At 49.3% G+C, this 15,728-nt stretch overlaps 1 protein-coding gene across 1 annotated transcript in view; it reads left to right on the plus strand.

Moving 5' to 3' along the window:
- PRKCH (protein kinase C eta) overlaps positions 1 to 15,728 on the plus strand; it is a 121,333-nt gene that overhangs the window by 102,780 nt on the left and 2,825 nt on the right. The window contains exons 11-13 of the mRNA XM_081192480.1: positions 2,771 to 2,909; positions 7,002 to 7,190; positions 15,014 to 15,157. Of these exons, the coding sequence (XP_081048606.1) occupies positions 2,771 to 2,909; positions 7,002 to 7,190; positions 15,014 to 15,157 (472 nt within the window). The remainder of the gene's footprint in view (positions 1 to 2,770; positions 2,910 to 7,001; positions 7,191 to 15,013; positions 15,158 to 15,728) is intronic.

The following is a 15,728-nucleotide window of genomic DNA, read 5'->3' on the forward strand; positions in this document are numbered from 1 at the left end:
AACAACAAACTAAAAATGACTGCAGTGCAGCTTTAGAAAAAAGCCTCCCCAAACGTTTTGCTATTGGAAACTTTATCTGTGAGCAAGGCTTGAACCGGATGACTTACTGGGGGAAATTTCTTTTCCCCTTCCCTCCCCAGACGTAAAGTATTGCCCAGGGTGGTAATGTTGGTCTTCTTTTGCTTGTCATTAAGATCTGTTTCTCTTTTTCCTTGTTCCTTGTTCCTTCTCTTTCGAATTACTGACTCTGCTTGGCTCTTCTCCCCTTTTACATCTTCTGCTAGTAGTTATTTGTCTCCTGCCTGGGCCTGTTTTCCAGCCTCACTGCCTGAAGTTGGATCCCATTGTTCTTTTCCTCTTCCTGAGGTTGCAGCAGAGGTTTCATTCACATATAGCACAAGGAGGCCACCTTAAACAACCACGGCTATAGTTTACCTCCACAGTATTACAATTCTCAACAGAGGAGCCATTAATGGATGCTGGGTTTTTGCTGACATTTTTATGTATAAAGTGCTTTTGGCAGGTGACACAACCTTGATGGCAGAAAGTGAGGAGGAATTAAAGAACCTTTTAATGAGGGTGAAAAGGGAGAGCGCAAAATATGGTCTGCTCAACATCAAAAAAACGAAGATAATGGCCACTGGGCCTATCACCTCCTGGTAAATAGAAGGGGAAGAAATGGAGGCAGTGAGAGATTTTACTTTCTTGGGCTCCATGATCACTGCAGATGGGGACAGCCGTCACGAAATTAAAAGATGCCTGCTTCTTGGGAGAAAAGCAATGACAAACCTAGACAGCATCTTAAAAAGCAGAGACATCACCTTGCCAACAAAGGTCCGTATAGTTAAAGCTATGGTTTTCCCAGTAGTGATGTATGGAAGTGAGAGCTGGACCATAAAGAAGGCTGATCGCCGAAGAATTGATGCTTTTGAATTATGGTGCTGGAGGAGACTCTGGAGAGTCCCATGGACTGCAAGAAGATCCAATCTATCCATTCTTAAGGAAATCAGCCCTGAGTGCACACTGGAAGGACAGTTCATGAAGCTGAGGCTCCAGTACTTTGGCCACCTCATGAGAAGAGAAGACTCCCTGGAAAAGACCCTGATGTTGGGAAAGATGAAGGGTACAAGGAGAAGGGGACGACTGAGGACAAGATGGTTGGACAGTGTTCTTGAAGCTAGGAACGTGAGTTTGACCAAACTGCGGGAGGCAGTGGAAGACAGGAGTGCCTGGCGTGCTCTGGTCCATGGGGTCACGAAGAGTCGGATACGACTAAACAACAACATCATAGGGATCGATTGTTCTTCCCAAATGACAGTGACTCAAAGAACACAATAGGTGCTATTCAACTGAAGTTTACTCAGAGCAGACTTACTGGAATGCATGGTCCTAACTTACTCACCTCTGTTGATTTCAGAGGGTCTACTCTGAGTAAGATTGAGTACCACCTGCATGATATTCATGTGATTCATGATAGGATCAGTGGTTCCCACTGTGGGCAGTGCCCCCCTCGGGGGGGGGGGATTACCTGGGGAGGGTTTTAAGAGTCAAGGGGGCACCAGGGGGAGCTGTAAATAACCATGACTCTGAAAAGTGGATATTGCTGGGTCAAGTCCATCATTTTTGTTGAATTAAACTAAATAGTTCTAACTGGATTTTGAATAAATGTGTAATCAGTGGTCACTGTTTTGAATTTTATTGTGTTTTTTATCTTCCTTGGTGGGTCATGCAAACTGCTATTTTGAATGATGCTTTTTAGGGGGTGGGGTAGGGGGCACTGGGCAGATCTGAAAAGATTTGGGAACCACTGGTCTGGATGATTCAAGCATCGCTTGGGGAGGGCAGGGGGAACCACTGAAAACAGAATTTGTGGTAGCATCTATGCTGGGTGTGTGTGTGTGTGTAATTAATTTTTTGGTTTTAAATACTCATTTAAACATCCTTAAAATATCAATGACTTCCCTTCTTCTCTTTTCATGGTTCATTTTACGTATCATAAAAATACCTGCATATTTTACAAAAACTAAACCATGCAGTATTCCATTATTACATCCATTAAAACTTATTTGCACTGTTGAATTTATCTTAATGCTGTACACAATTTCCCCCGTGTATTCAATAAACGTTTCCCAGTCTTCTCTAAACGTATGTTCTTCTTGTTCTCTTATTTTGTATGTTAAATCTGCAAGTTGTGCCTATTCCGTCAGCTTAAGTTGCCATTCATTTTTGGTTGGTACCTCTCTTGTTTTCCATTTTGGGGCTAACAAAACACAGGCCGCAGTAGTGGCATACATGAATAACCTTTTTTTGTTGGTGTTGATCTTCAACTTGTTGTCACACTTCCTTTTTGTCTCAATTTACCACCTGCAAGGTGGGACGCGGGTGGCGCTGTGGGTTAAACCACTGAGCCTCTTGGGCTTGCCGATCAAAAGGTCAGCGGTTCGAATCCCCACAATGGGGTGAGCTCCCGTTGCTCGGTCCCTGCTCCTGCCAGCCTAGCAGTTCGAAAGCACGTCAAAGTGCAAGTAGATAAATGGGTACCGCTCCAGCAGGAAGGTAAACGGCGTTTCCATGCACTGCTCTGGTTCTCCAGAAGCGGCTTAGTCATGCTGGCCACATGACCCGGAAGCTGTACGCTGGCTCCCTCGGCCAGTAAAACGAGATGAGCGCCGCAACCCCAGAGTCGGCCATGACTAGACTTAATGGTCAGGGGTCCCTTTACCTTTACCTTTTACCACCTGCAAACTGACGTGTGTCTCCACTGTTGCAGGGATCTGAAGCTGGATAACGTGCTGCTCGATCACGAGGGCCATTGCAAGCTGGCTGACTTTGGGATGTGTAAAGAAGGAATCCGCGACGGGGTCACCACGGCGACCTTCTGTGGAACACCTGACTACATCGCCCCAGAGGTACAGGAAAGATGTCGCCTGTGCAGGAGCTTTGCTTTCTCAAACCCTGCATTTCCCCACCAGGCTCGGCTCGGCAGTGCAGAAACCGAGCTAGGCCAGTTTATGTGGCAGAATAAATGATTCCAAATTAGAAATGTTTGCAGAGTATTTGCAAGGCGTTTGGATATATGATTGCACAGGGTTTACATATGTAGTTGCCTCAAAACCATGAGACTCTTCTGCAGGCAGCATGGGTGTTGTTCTGCCATGGATGTTGCTATGTCCCGTCCATAGGCCAGTTCACATGTTAAACTTGCTCTTTCATCGTTCATGCATGCATCTAGTACTTCTCTTGGTTTCTGAGCACTTGGTGATTCGCAGCCAATTGTGAGACATGTGACAGAAAAGTTCTTTCTGTGAGATTAGCCCTGCAGTGGCTCATTCACAGGTCCAAGTCGTTTCTGAATGGCTTTATTTCTGAACAGGTAACTTGATTGCTTGACATTTGTGTGGGTTGGAGAATGCTGTACTCAAATTTCCATCACACTGCAAAGGATTTTGATCATGAGACATGTGTTGATTAGCTGGCCAATGCCAGAATGTCTGTACTGTCTATGACTGTCCTTGCAAATCAGTCCCTTCAGGCGTTAATACAATCATCTCAGCAATTATTGCCCATTTACTACTGTAAAAGGTTAAAGGTGTGCCTGTTTAACATATATTTAAGCTCTAGTTATCTACCAATGCAACTTGTTGGATCTGCTTGCCATTCAATTCCCATCTTATGGTTTTCTCCTTTCCATACCTACCAGCCAAGATTTCACTTCCTGCATCTGAAGAATTGGGTTTGAGTCTATGAAAGCTTATTCCATAGTTTAGTCGGTAGAGCATGGGACTCGTAATCTCAGGGTTGTGGGTTCGAGTCTACTCCAACTGCAGGGAGTTGGATTAGATGATCCTTGTGGTCCCTTCCAACAATTCTATGACGCTAATATATTTACCGTATTTTTCGCACTATAGGACGCACTTTTTCCCCTCCAAAAATGAAGGGGAAATGTGTGTGCGTCCTATGGTGCGAATGCAGGCTTTTGCTGAAGCCTGGAGAGCGAGAGGGGTCCGTGCGCACCGACCCCTCTCGCTCTCCAGGCTTCAGGAAGCTATCCCAAGTCTTGCAAGCCCGGCGGGATGTCCCGCGGGCTCGCAAGGCTTGCGGGCAGCAGCCTGCACCCAAAAGCTGGGGACAGCGGGGAGGCGCAGAGCCGCCACCCCGCTATTCCCCGACCTGATCTGGAGGCTGGCGGGGGGAGAAGCAAGCCTGCTTCTCCCCCCCACCATCCCCACAACCTCCAGATCAGGTCGTGGAAAAGCGGGATGGCGGCGCTCCGCTATCCCGCTTTTCCCCGACCTGATCGGGAGGCTGGCGGGGGGAGAAGCAAGCCTGCTTCTCCCCCCCACCAGCCCCACAACCTCCAGATCAGGTCGTGGAAAAGCGGGATGGCGGCGCTCCGCTATCCCGCTTTTCCCCGACCTGATCGGGAGGCTGGGGGAGGGAGAAGCAAGCCTGCTTCTCCCCCCCACCAGCCCCACAACCTCCAGATCAGGTCGTGGAAAAGCGGGATGGCGGCGCTCCGCTATCCCGCTTTTCCCCGACCTGATCTGGAGGCTGGCGGGGGGAGAAGCAAGCCTGCTTCTCCCCCCCCCCCACATCCCCACAACCTCCAGATCAGGTCGGGGAAAAGCGGGATGGCGGCGCTCCGCTATCCCGCTTTTCCCCGACCTGATCTGGAGGCTGGCGGGGGGAGAAGCAAGCCTGCTTCTCCCCCCCACCAGCCCCACAACCTCCAGATCAGGTCGGGGGAAAGCGGGATGGCGGCGCTCCGCTATCCCGCTTTTCCCCGACCTGATCGGGAGGCTGGGGGAGGGAGAAGCAAGCCTGCTTCTCCCCCCCACCAGCCCCACAACCTCCAGATCAGGTCGGGGGAAAGCGGGATGGCGGCGCTCCGCTATCCCGCTTTTCCCCGACCTGATCGGGAGGCTGGGGGAGGGAGAAGCAAGCCTGCTTCTCCCCCCCACCAGCCCCACAACCTCCAGATCAGGTCGGGGGAAAGCGGGATGGCGGCGCTCCGCTATCCCGCTTTTCCCCGACCTGATCGGGAGGCTGGGGGAGGGAGAAGCAAGCCTGCTTCTCCCCCCCACCAGCCCCACAACCTCCAGATCAGGTCGGGGGAAAGCGGGATGGCGGCGCTCCGCTATCCCGCTTTTCCCCGACCTGATCGGGAGGCTGGGGGAGGGAGAAGCAAGCCTGCTTCTCCCCCCCACCAGCCCCACAACCTCCAGATCAGGTCGGGGGAAAGCGGGATGGCGGCGCTCCGCTATCCCGCTTTTCCCCGACCTGATCGGGAGGCTGGGGGAGGGAGAAGCAAGCCTGCTTCTCCCCCCCACCAGCCCCACAACCTCCAGATCAGGTCGTGGAAAAGCGGGATGGCGGCGCTCCGCTATCCCGCTTTTCCCCGACCTGATCGGGAGGCTGGGGGAGGGAGAAGCAAGCCTGCTTCTCCCCCCCACCAGCCCCACAACCTCCAGATCAGGTCGTGGAAAAGCGGGATGGCGGCGCTCCGCTATCCCGCTTTTCCCCGACCTGATCGGGAGGCTGGGGGAGGGAGAAGCAAGCCTGCTTCTCCCCCCCACCAGCCCCACAACCTCCAGATCAGGTCGTGGAAAAGCGGGATGGCGGCGCTCCGCTATCCCGCTTTTCCCCGACCTGATCGGGAGGCTGGGGGAGGGAGAAGCAAGCCTGCTTCTCCCCCCCCACATCCCCACAACCTCCAGATCAGGTCGGGGGAAAGCGGGATGGCGGCGCTCCGCTATCCCGCTTTTCCCCGACCTGATCGGGAGGCTGGGGGAGGGAGAAGCAAGCCTGCTTCTCCCCCCCCACCATCCCCACAACCTCCAGATCAGGTCGGGGGAAAGCGGGATGGCGGCGCTCCGCTATCCCGCTTTTCCCCGACCTGATCGGGAGGCTGGGGGAGGGAGAAGCAAGCCTGCTTCTCCCCCCCCCCCACCATCCCCACAACCTCCCGGCTTCAGGAGAGCCCCACCGCCAGCCCCACAAGCTCGGGGGACAGCGGGAGAGGCGCAGCGCGCCATCCCGCTGTCTCCCGACATGGTTTGGAGGTTGGCGGAAGGCTTCCTCCTCCCCCAGCCCCGCAAGTTCCCAGAGCGATGCCAAAGCATGGCTCTGGGTCCCGTTCTGGGGGAGGGGGAAGCTCGGGCTTCCCCGCCCCAGCCCCGCGCCTGGGGGGGGGGATAAATTTTTTTTGCCTTTATTTCCCCCCCCCCCCAATCTAGGTGCGTCCTATGGACCGGTGCGTCCAATAGTCCGAAAAATACGGTATTAGGTTCTGCTTGACTCCTTGTGATTGCTTGTGGCAGCTAGACTGGTGACTGGGAGTGGCCACCAGGACCACATAACACCGGTCCTGAGAGATCTGCATTGGCTCCCAGTACGTTTCCGAGCACAATTCAAAGTGTTGGTGCTGACCTTTAAAGCCCTAAACGGCCCAAAGGCCCAGTATACCTGAAGGAGCGTCTCCACCCCCATCGTTCTGCCCGGACACTGAGGTCCAGCGCCGAGGGCCTTCTGGCGGTTCCCTCATTGCGAGAAGTGAGGTTACAGGGAACCAGGCAGAGGGCCTTCTCAGTAGTGGTGCCCACCCTGTGGAATGCCCTCCCACCAGATGTCAAGGAAATAAGCAGCTATCATATTTTAAAAAGACATCTGAAGGCAGCCCTGTTTAGGGAAGTTTTTAATGTATTGTTGTATTAATTTTAACACTTGAATGGGAGCCACCCAGAGTGTTGGGGAAACTCAACCAGATGGGCGGGGTATAAATAAATAAATAAATAAATAAATAAATAAATAAATAAATAAATTGATGCAAGAGCCTAACATGGCTGCTCTTCTGGAAACAATTACGAAATCTCACTGGGCTTTGATCTGTGATTCTCTTTCACATATGCATGCCAATACTCGGCGTTGCAGTCCTCAACAGGCCGGGAATAAGAATGACTGGGTAGCACTGTTGATTTTGACTCTTGCTCATCTCACGGCAGATTTTACAAGAGATGCTGTATGGTCCCGACGTCGACTGGTGGGCGATGGGAGTGCTGCTCTACGAGATGCTGTGTGGCCACGCTCCCTTCGAAGCTGAAAACGAAGATGACCTCTTTGAGGCCATCCTTAAGGATGAAATCTCCTACCCGTCTTGGCTCCCAGAAGATGCCGTTTCAATTCTGAAGGCCGTATGTATACACTTGTCTTGTTTGCACAACTTCCCTCTGACTTACATCTTTTGCTAAACAGTAAGAGTCAGTAGGGATTTTAAAATATCCCCGTTCACCCAGGCATTTGCAGAGGAGGGCAACCAAGACGATCAAGGGTCTGGAAACCAAGCCTGATGAGGAACGGTTGAGGGAGCTGGGGAGGTTTCGCTTGAAGAGAAGACGGAGAGGTGATGGAACAGCCGTCTTCAAATATCTGAAGGGCTGTCACATGGAAGATGGAGCAAGCTGGTTTTCTGCTGCTCCAGAGGGTAGGATCCGAACCAATGGGTTCAAATGACAGGAAAGCAGATTCCAACTAAACATTAGGGAGAACTTTCCAATGGTAAGAGCTGTTCAGCAGCAGAACAGACTCCCTCAGAAGGTGGTGGGCTCTCCTTCCTTGGAGGTTTTTAAGCAGAGGTTGGATGGGCATCTGTCAGGGATGCGTTAGCTGAGATTCCTGTCTTGCAGGGGGTTGGGCCAGATGACTCTCAGGTTCCCTTCCAACCCTACAATTTTCTATGATTCTGTGATTCTATGAAAGATACTGTTCCTGGCGACCTTGGAAATATCAGCTGTGGTGATTAATAATAATAATAATAATAATTTATTATTTATACCCCGCCCTCCCCAGCCAAGGCCGGGCTCGGAGCGGCTTACAAGCAATAATAAAAACAAGATGAATGATTACAACTTAAAAACAAAAATAAAATACAGCATTAAAATAATGGAACATTAAAATATTAAAATGTAGCCTCATCGTAGGAGGAGAAGGAAAAGAAAAAAGAAAGAGAGGGAGGGAGGGAATCAAATTGGCTCCAAGCCAAAGGCCAGGCGGAACAACTCTGTCTTACAGGCCCTGCGAAAAGAAATCAGATCCTGCAGGGCCCTAGTCTCATGAGGCAGAGTGTTCCACCAGGCCGGAGCCATCACTGATAAGTCCCTGGCTCTGGTTGAGGCTAATCTGACTCCCTTAGGGCCCGGGACCTCTAGGGTGTTGCTATTTATGGACCTTGAGGCTCTCCATGGGGCATACCGGGAGAGGCGGTCCCGTAGGTATGAGGGTCCTAGGCCGTGAAGGGCTTTAAAGGTCAAAAGCAGCACCTTAAATCTGACCCTGTACTCCACCGGGAGCCAGTGCAGCTTGAAAAGCACTGGGTGAATATGCTCCCATGGCAGAGACCCCGTGAGGAGCCTCACTGCAGCATTCTGCACCCGCTGGAGTTTCTATGGCTGTTCTATAATGTTCTCAGGTGTTGTCATTATTTTGATTCTTTAAAATTGCATTGTTTTGCTCCTTTGGTAGTTCACCTGGGCGAATGGACCACGGTCCCACCAGTCTCAGTCTGTCCCCAGCCAACCCCACCTTCCTTGTTTACAACTGGTCAGGATGTGGCTCTCTGCCTGTCACTGCCTATGTCTCCACCTAATGTAGATCTTCCCTGCCTTTTGCCCTGTCGGTCCCAGTGGGAACAAGCCACTACTGGGCAATAACTGCTTTCATGAAATGTTGAGTTCACAAGTATTGTCCTTCACAGCTACCCAAAAAGGGAGTGGGGCCAAGGAGGCAGGAACAGAAGCATAAAATTGGAAAGGACCAAGAGGATCACCTAGTCTAAGGTTACCAGATTTTTTTCAAAGAATCTGGGGACATTAAAAAAACACGATTTTTTTTTAAAAAAAATTAAGGAGTAATATCTTCTCTTCTGTGGTCTCCTCTGTCACATGGCCCTCCTCTGGGCCCTGGCCTGCTCTCTTGGAGCGCTACCCTGCTGTGGAGTAGGCTCGGGTCGGGCCTGGGCTCGGCCACATGTCCTTGCCCTCCCGGTGCTTTCCTACCTCTCCGGTAGTAATGGCGACGGCGTGGCAAGGTCGGGGCTCCCCTCTTTTTTCTCCTTCCTCTTTCTCTCTCTTCCTTCTCCTTCTCCTCTCCTCCTTCTCCCTGCGTCGGCTCCAGGGTATTTACTGGCCCAGGAGCGCTGCTGGGCAGTCGGTCAGGTGGCTGGGCGCTCTCACTCCTGGCTCGATTTGGGCCATGGGGGGGTGTCAGCGGTTCCCCCAGTTGATGTGCCAGTTTCCCTGGTTCCCCCTTGGCAGTGGCAGCGGCAGCGGGAGTCTCAGCAGCCCAGAGGCAGCCTGGTAGCGCAGTTCGCTCTGGCTGGCTTCAGGAGCTGCTCGCTGCTGTGGCACCCGCCATCGTGCTGTGGCACAATGCCTTATGAGGAACGGCTAAGGGAGCTGGGCATGTTTAGCCTGGAGAAGAGGAGGTTAAGGGGTGATATGATAGCCATGTTCAAATATATAAAAGGATGTCACATAGAGGAGGGAGAAAGGTTGTTTTCTGCTGCTCCAGAGAAGCGGACACGGAGCAATGGATCCAAACTACAAGAAAGAAGATTCCACCTAAACATTAGGAAGAACTTCCTGACAGTAAGAGCTGTTTGACAGTGGAATTTGCTGCCAAGGAGTGTGGTGGAGTCTCCTGCTTTGGAGGTCTTTAAGCAGAGGCTTGACAACCATATGTCAGGAGTGCTCTGATGGTGTTTCCTGCTTGGCAGGGGGTTGGAATCGATGGCCCTTGTGGTCTCTTCCAACTCTATGATTCTATGATTCTATGATTCTATGATTTTGCCTCGCTGGAAGTCCCCATATGATGTGTATTGTGCTGTTGAACCAATCACGCAACATTCGTTCCCCACTAATAAATCTACAACTCTTAAAATATAAATCCAGGGACATTAAATGGAATCTGGGGACATTCTGGGAACAGATTTTGTCCGGGGAAAGATTTGTAAATCCAGGGACTGTCCCTGGGAAACGGGGATGTCTGGTAACCATAGCCTAGTCCAACCCCCAGGAATGCAGGAATCTTTTGCCCAACATTGGACTCGCAACCCTGAGATTAAGAGTCTTATGCTCCACCGACTGAGATATTCCAAAAGACAAGTCTGCAGTTCCAAGTTTGCTGTTCCTTGGAAGGCAACCTCCTTCCCTTGGGCAGCAGAGCTGTTTCCTCTTAGGAACCATCTGACTTTCTCCAGATTCCTCTTTGTGTCTTACAAGGTCACTTCTCTTCCTGGAATGTTCCTGAGAACATTCTTTAGCAAGAAAGCGGCAGTGACCTATAATGCACAAGGGGGGAAACTGAGCAAAGTTCCCTCCCTCCCTCGCTCCAGCTTCAGTTATTTGTTTCTGACGAACAATTCATTGTCAGCTTTCCAAGGCAAATAACATTTCCAAACAATAGCATAATCACTGGCCACTGTAAAAACAGGATGCTGGACTAGAATGGTGATAGGCCTGAGCCAACAGGTCTCTTCTTATGTTCTTATAAAAGAATCTGAACACCGATAGCCTACAAATCAATATGGCTAACTTAGGGTTGCCATATTTCAAAATGTAAAAAGCAGGACACCCTGAAAGTTCTTCAGCTTTTTTAAAGGAAGACCCCAAAATTGTTTTGGAGCTTTTTAAGGCATTTTCGGCACAATTTAACCCCCACTGCCAATTTTCCAGGACATTTGCCTGATTTCCGAAAAATAATCCAGGACACCATTTTTGGAGGCAGATTCCAGTACATGTCCTCTAAAATCTGGGCATATGGCAGCTCTAGGCTAACTTAACCCAACAATACTCTTCCTCCCACCACACACAAATAAATCTTACTAAAGACAACCAACCATGATCTGGGCTCCCCAACCTCTCTCATTACCAAGGAAATGAGATAGACAAACGAATAGAAAGAGAACCCACCCAAGTGATGCTGACATAACCCTCCCAGGTAAAAGGTAAAGGTACCCGTGACCGACTCTAGGGTTGTACGCTCATCTCACTCTATAGGCCGGGAGCCAGCGCTGTCCGCAGACACTTCCGGGTCACATGGCCAGCGTGACAAGCTGCATCTGGCGAGCCAGCGCAGCACACGGAATGCCGTTTACCTTCCCGCTGGTAAGCGGTCCCTATTTATCTACTTGCACCCGGAGGTGCTTTCGAACTGCTAGGTTGGCAGGCGCTGGGACTGAACGACGGGAGCGCACCCCGCCGCAGGGATTCGAACTGCCGACCATGCGATCGGCAAATCCTAGGCACTGAGGTTTTACCCACAGCGCCACCCACGTCCCAACCCTCCCAACACACACACTAAGTAAAGAATGTAAGTTTTACCACTCCACCCCCTACCATGAGAACCAGAGTGGTGTAGTGGTTAAGAGCGGTAGTCTCGTAATCTGGTGAACCGGGTTCGCTTCCCTGCTCCTCCACATGCAGCTGCTGGGTGACCTTGGGCCAGTCACACTTCTTTGAAGTCTCTCAGCCCCACGCACCTCACAGAGTGTTTGTTGTGGGGGAGGAAGGGAAAGGAGAATGTTAGCCGCTTTGAGACTCCTGAAGGGGAGTGAAATGCGGGATATCAAATCCAAACTCTTCTTCTTCTTCTACCCCTTCTCTCCCCCTTTTCCTCCTTCTTCCCCAACGATATTCTGTTCACAATAATGTTTCATATAAAATGTAACTGATCTGTAGAAAGGACTCTATAACCTAAAAAAGAGGCAATGGATGTACTGTGGTACCTCAGGATGTGAAGAGGATCCGTTCCAGAGCCCCATTCGCATCCCAAACGGAACATAAGATGCGATGGCACGTCTGTGCATGCGCAGGTTGCGTTTTGCTGCTTCCACGCATGCGTGTGACGTCATTTTGAGAGTCTGAGCATGCACGAGCAGCGAAACCCAGAAGTAATGTGCCCCGTTACTTCTGGGTTGCTGCGGAGCGCAACCCGAAAGCGCTCAACCTGAAGCACATTCAACCCAAGGTATGACTGTACAGTACTCTTGTAAACAAAGAAAAGCTTTAATATATTTTTTCTTTTTAAAAGAATCTGAAGCAGCATATGTCCAAATTTTAAATGTCTTTATTTTTAAAAACAGAGCCACTGGAGGATACTTTCAGGCAAATCCAAAGGATCTTTCCTGATTAATCAATTAACCGATTAAACTTCGGAATTGGTTCCCATGAAGCATCACAAAACAATTTCACTATACAATTTTAAAAAATGCAAAACTGTATTTTAAAAGCTGCATGTATAAAAGCCAATTGTAACCCAGCCAGATGGGCGGTGGCGGGGGTGGGGTATAAATAATGAAATAATAATCATAATAATATATAGAAACCAATTGAAATCCAACACAGGTGAGTGGCTGGAATAAAAGAAATCTCCCCTTAGATTTCTTAGACCAGAAGGTCTTCAACAGGCACCAGAAAGACAAATAAAGGCAGTGCTTGTCTGATGTGCAACAGCAGGGAGTTCCAAAGAGTAGCCGCTGTCACACTATTTTGATTTCCAACATTGTTTTGGGGATACCCAACATATTTGGGCTTGGGTTTTCCCGCCTTCAAAAAAATTGCCTTGGCTTTAAAACACTGTCCAAAAACAATCGCAAAACAACAACAAACCTCTAGTTACGTGAAACATATTCAATAAACACACAAGACATAACCGGCTGTACATTTGAATAAATAAAGTATTAATTGTATTAAATTGTAGATTTTAACAGAAGTAGCTCATAGTTCAACGAAAAAAGTACAATCATACCTCATGTTACGTTTGCTTCAGGTTGCGCATTTTCAGGTTGCGTCCTGCAGCAAAGTAACCGGAAAGGGTTACTTCCGGGTTTCGTCACTTGCGCATGCGCAGACACACAAAATGACGTCATGCACATGTGCAGAAGTGGCAAATTGCAACCCGTGCATGGGCAGACAGGCAGACACGGGTTGCGTTCTTTTCAGGTTGCAAGTAGATAAATAGGTACCGCTCCAGCGGAAAGGTAAACAACGTTTCTGTGCGCTGCTCTGGTTCACCAGAAGCGGCTTAGTCGTGCTGGCCACATGACCCGGAAGCTGTACGCCGGCTCCCTCGGCCAATAAAGCGAGATGAGCGCCACAACGCCAGAGTCGGCCATGACTGACCCTAATGGTCAGGGGTCCCTTTACCTTTACTTAAGTCGAGTGGTATAACAGCAACCTTTCAAAACTAGTAAGGGATATCTGCTTGGCAGAACAGAGTTCTCCATGCAGAGCAGATTTCACTAAGGGGAGTGTGATTAGGTATTTCTCAACAGGAAAAGGTACCAGGAAGGAGATCAAATCAGTTTGTGGTTTACAGTGTCAAAAAGAGTTCTCACTGACTCACAAAGGGCAAAGTTTACACTCTGGGCTGCAGATGGGAATTTCTGGTGTGAGCTGTTGCTGCTGCAAAGTTCACGTCCTGAATTTTGGGGAGCTCTTTTGGATTTTAGAGAGCAAGGTGGTCTAGGCTGAGAGATGGCAACTTGTCTTCAGGCACCTGGTACATTTCCCAGCAGAAATGGAACCCCAGGTCTGACTCCAGTCTGCTCCAGTTTATCTGTCTTATTTTCCAACCACAAGCAAAGCACATAATAAGCAGCAATTTTCCCTGCTTCTTCCCACCCACTTTCCTTACATAATAATCAGATTAAATTGCTTACAGGACCTTCAGCCTCCAGTCCTGGGGCAACATGGAAGGAAGCCTTAATTAGAGTAATTGCTCTGTTTAAATAACTATTCTCTCTTTGTTTAAAGGCCAATGGATGTTGGAGTGAACCTCTCTCCCAGTCTCCTGCCTTTCTCTTCCCTTCTGATCTAATTCATCCCTCATTCTTTCCAGCCATTCATTTAATGACTATCTCTCCCAGATATTTCTCCTTCTTCTTTATTTTACAAGGGCAATTAGATGGCAGATTCTGGCTCATCTCTCCTTCTTTCTCCTTCTCCTGCTTTTGTAACAAGGAATTTACAGCGCTTTGCTGAGGGCAGCAAGGGAAGCTAGCTTCCCACAAACATACTTTTGCGAATTTTTTTACAAGGCACCATGAAACTTTTCACCAGCGTCATTAAACCAGCATCAGACCCAGCATGCAAACCCACAATATCCAGAATTTTTATGGCAGTTTTGCAGAAGCTCAGGCTCAGTGGCGAATTGTGGCCCTCCACACCTCCCTATCTGGCCCTCGGGATCCTTCTCAGGCCACACCCCCTTCTCCCCAGGCCATACCACCTCAGCAGCCCTGGTTTGCATCCTCCTTCACTGTTTTTGCCTGGCTGGAATGTGTCCTTGAACTCTGGTCAGGTCTCTTGCTTGCCTGGGTGGAGGGCAGAGAGGAGCCTGTGTGGAAACTAGCTTTCTGTACAAGGGCAAAATTAACATTCATTGCTCTGCCAACTTTTCCATCTTGCCCTGCCCACAACTTGCACGGGAGTTGCCATTGAGCCTACAAGGAAAAGCAGGTCTCCAGCTGAAAAAGGCTCCCCACCTACTGGCTTAAAGTGATTACGAGCAGAGGGTTGGACTAGATGACCCTTGGTGTCCCTTCCCACTCTACACTCCTATGATTCTAATAACAGAAGTATTTAATTTGGTTCAGAAACGGTATCTATTGGTCATCAAATGTCTTGGCAATGGTTTTTAATTCCTCCTGAACTCTAAATGTGAGGGGGGAGAACAGGTGCACTTCATCAGGCAGGGCATTCCACAAATGGGGAGCCACCACCAAGAAGGCCCTGCCACTCGTTGATGTCAATAGGGCTTCCCCCAGCATCTCCAGATAAGCAAGGGAAAGACCCCTGTCAGAATTTCTGGAGGCTCACTGCCAGTCAGAGCAGACAGTTCTGAGTTACATGGGCCAAGGATACGGCAGCTCCCCATGTCTCTAATTAATAGGACCTGATAGTGGATGGCTAAGAGCATCACTTTCTTCCCAGCTAAACCTTTCTTCTTCTTTTTGCAGTTCATGACCAAGAACCCCAAAATGCGCCTTGGCAGCATTGCCTTGGGTGGAGAGAATGCTATCCTACTGCACCCATATTTTAAGGAATTGGATTGGGATCTGCTGAACCAGCGTCAGATAGAGCCGCCTTACCGTCCTCGAATTGTGAGTGTTTAGAATTTTATCAAGTGTGCATGTACTCAGAAGTAGATCCCATGCATTACATGAAAAAATTCCCCGGATTCAACCCCAGGCAGCTATGAATTGAACCTGGTAGCTTCTGCATGCAAAGCGTAACTGCATTTACATCAATGACCTGGTTTGCTCATAACACCAAACCACAGTTTACTGAACTATAATAATAATAATATCATAATACATTTTTATTTATACCCCGCCCTTCCCGGTTCAAAAACTGGGCTCAGGGCGGCTAACAACAAATTCAAAACACTTAATTGTAAAAGCAGCATAAAGTACAGTATAAAAACATGAATAACAATAAAAATCAAAAATTCAGAAATCAATTCAGGGGAAATAAGCATTAGGTAATCCCCAGGGCTAGCTGGCTGAATTGGTCCTACTTGGGCCAGCGAGGAGGCCAGGGGAGAATTAGCTGTGGGGTCTCAGAGCAGGTAATCTTAATAAAAGGGGAGGGGGAGGGAAGAGAAGGGAAGGGAAATAAAAGATCAGGCTGAATTCAAATTAAAGGCCAGGCGGAATAGCTCTGTCTTACAGG

Source organism: Podarcis bocagei (assembly GCF_964188305.1).
Source record: "Podarcis bocagei genome assembly, chromosome: 1".
NCBI classification, from domain to species: Eukaryota; Metazoa; Chordata; class Lepidosauria; order Squamata; family Lacertidae; genus Podarcis; species Podarcis bocagei.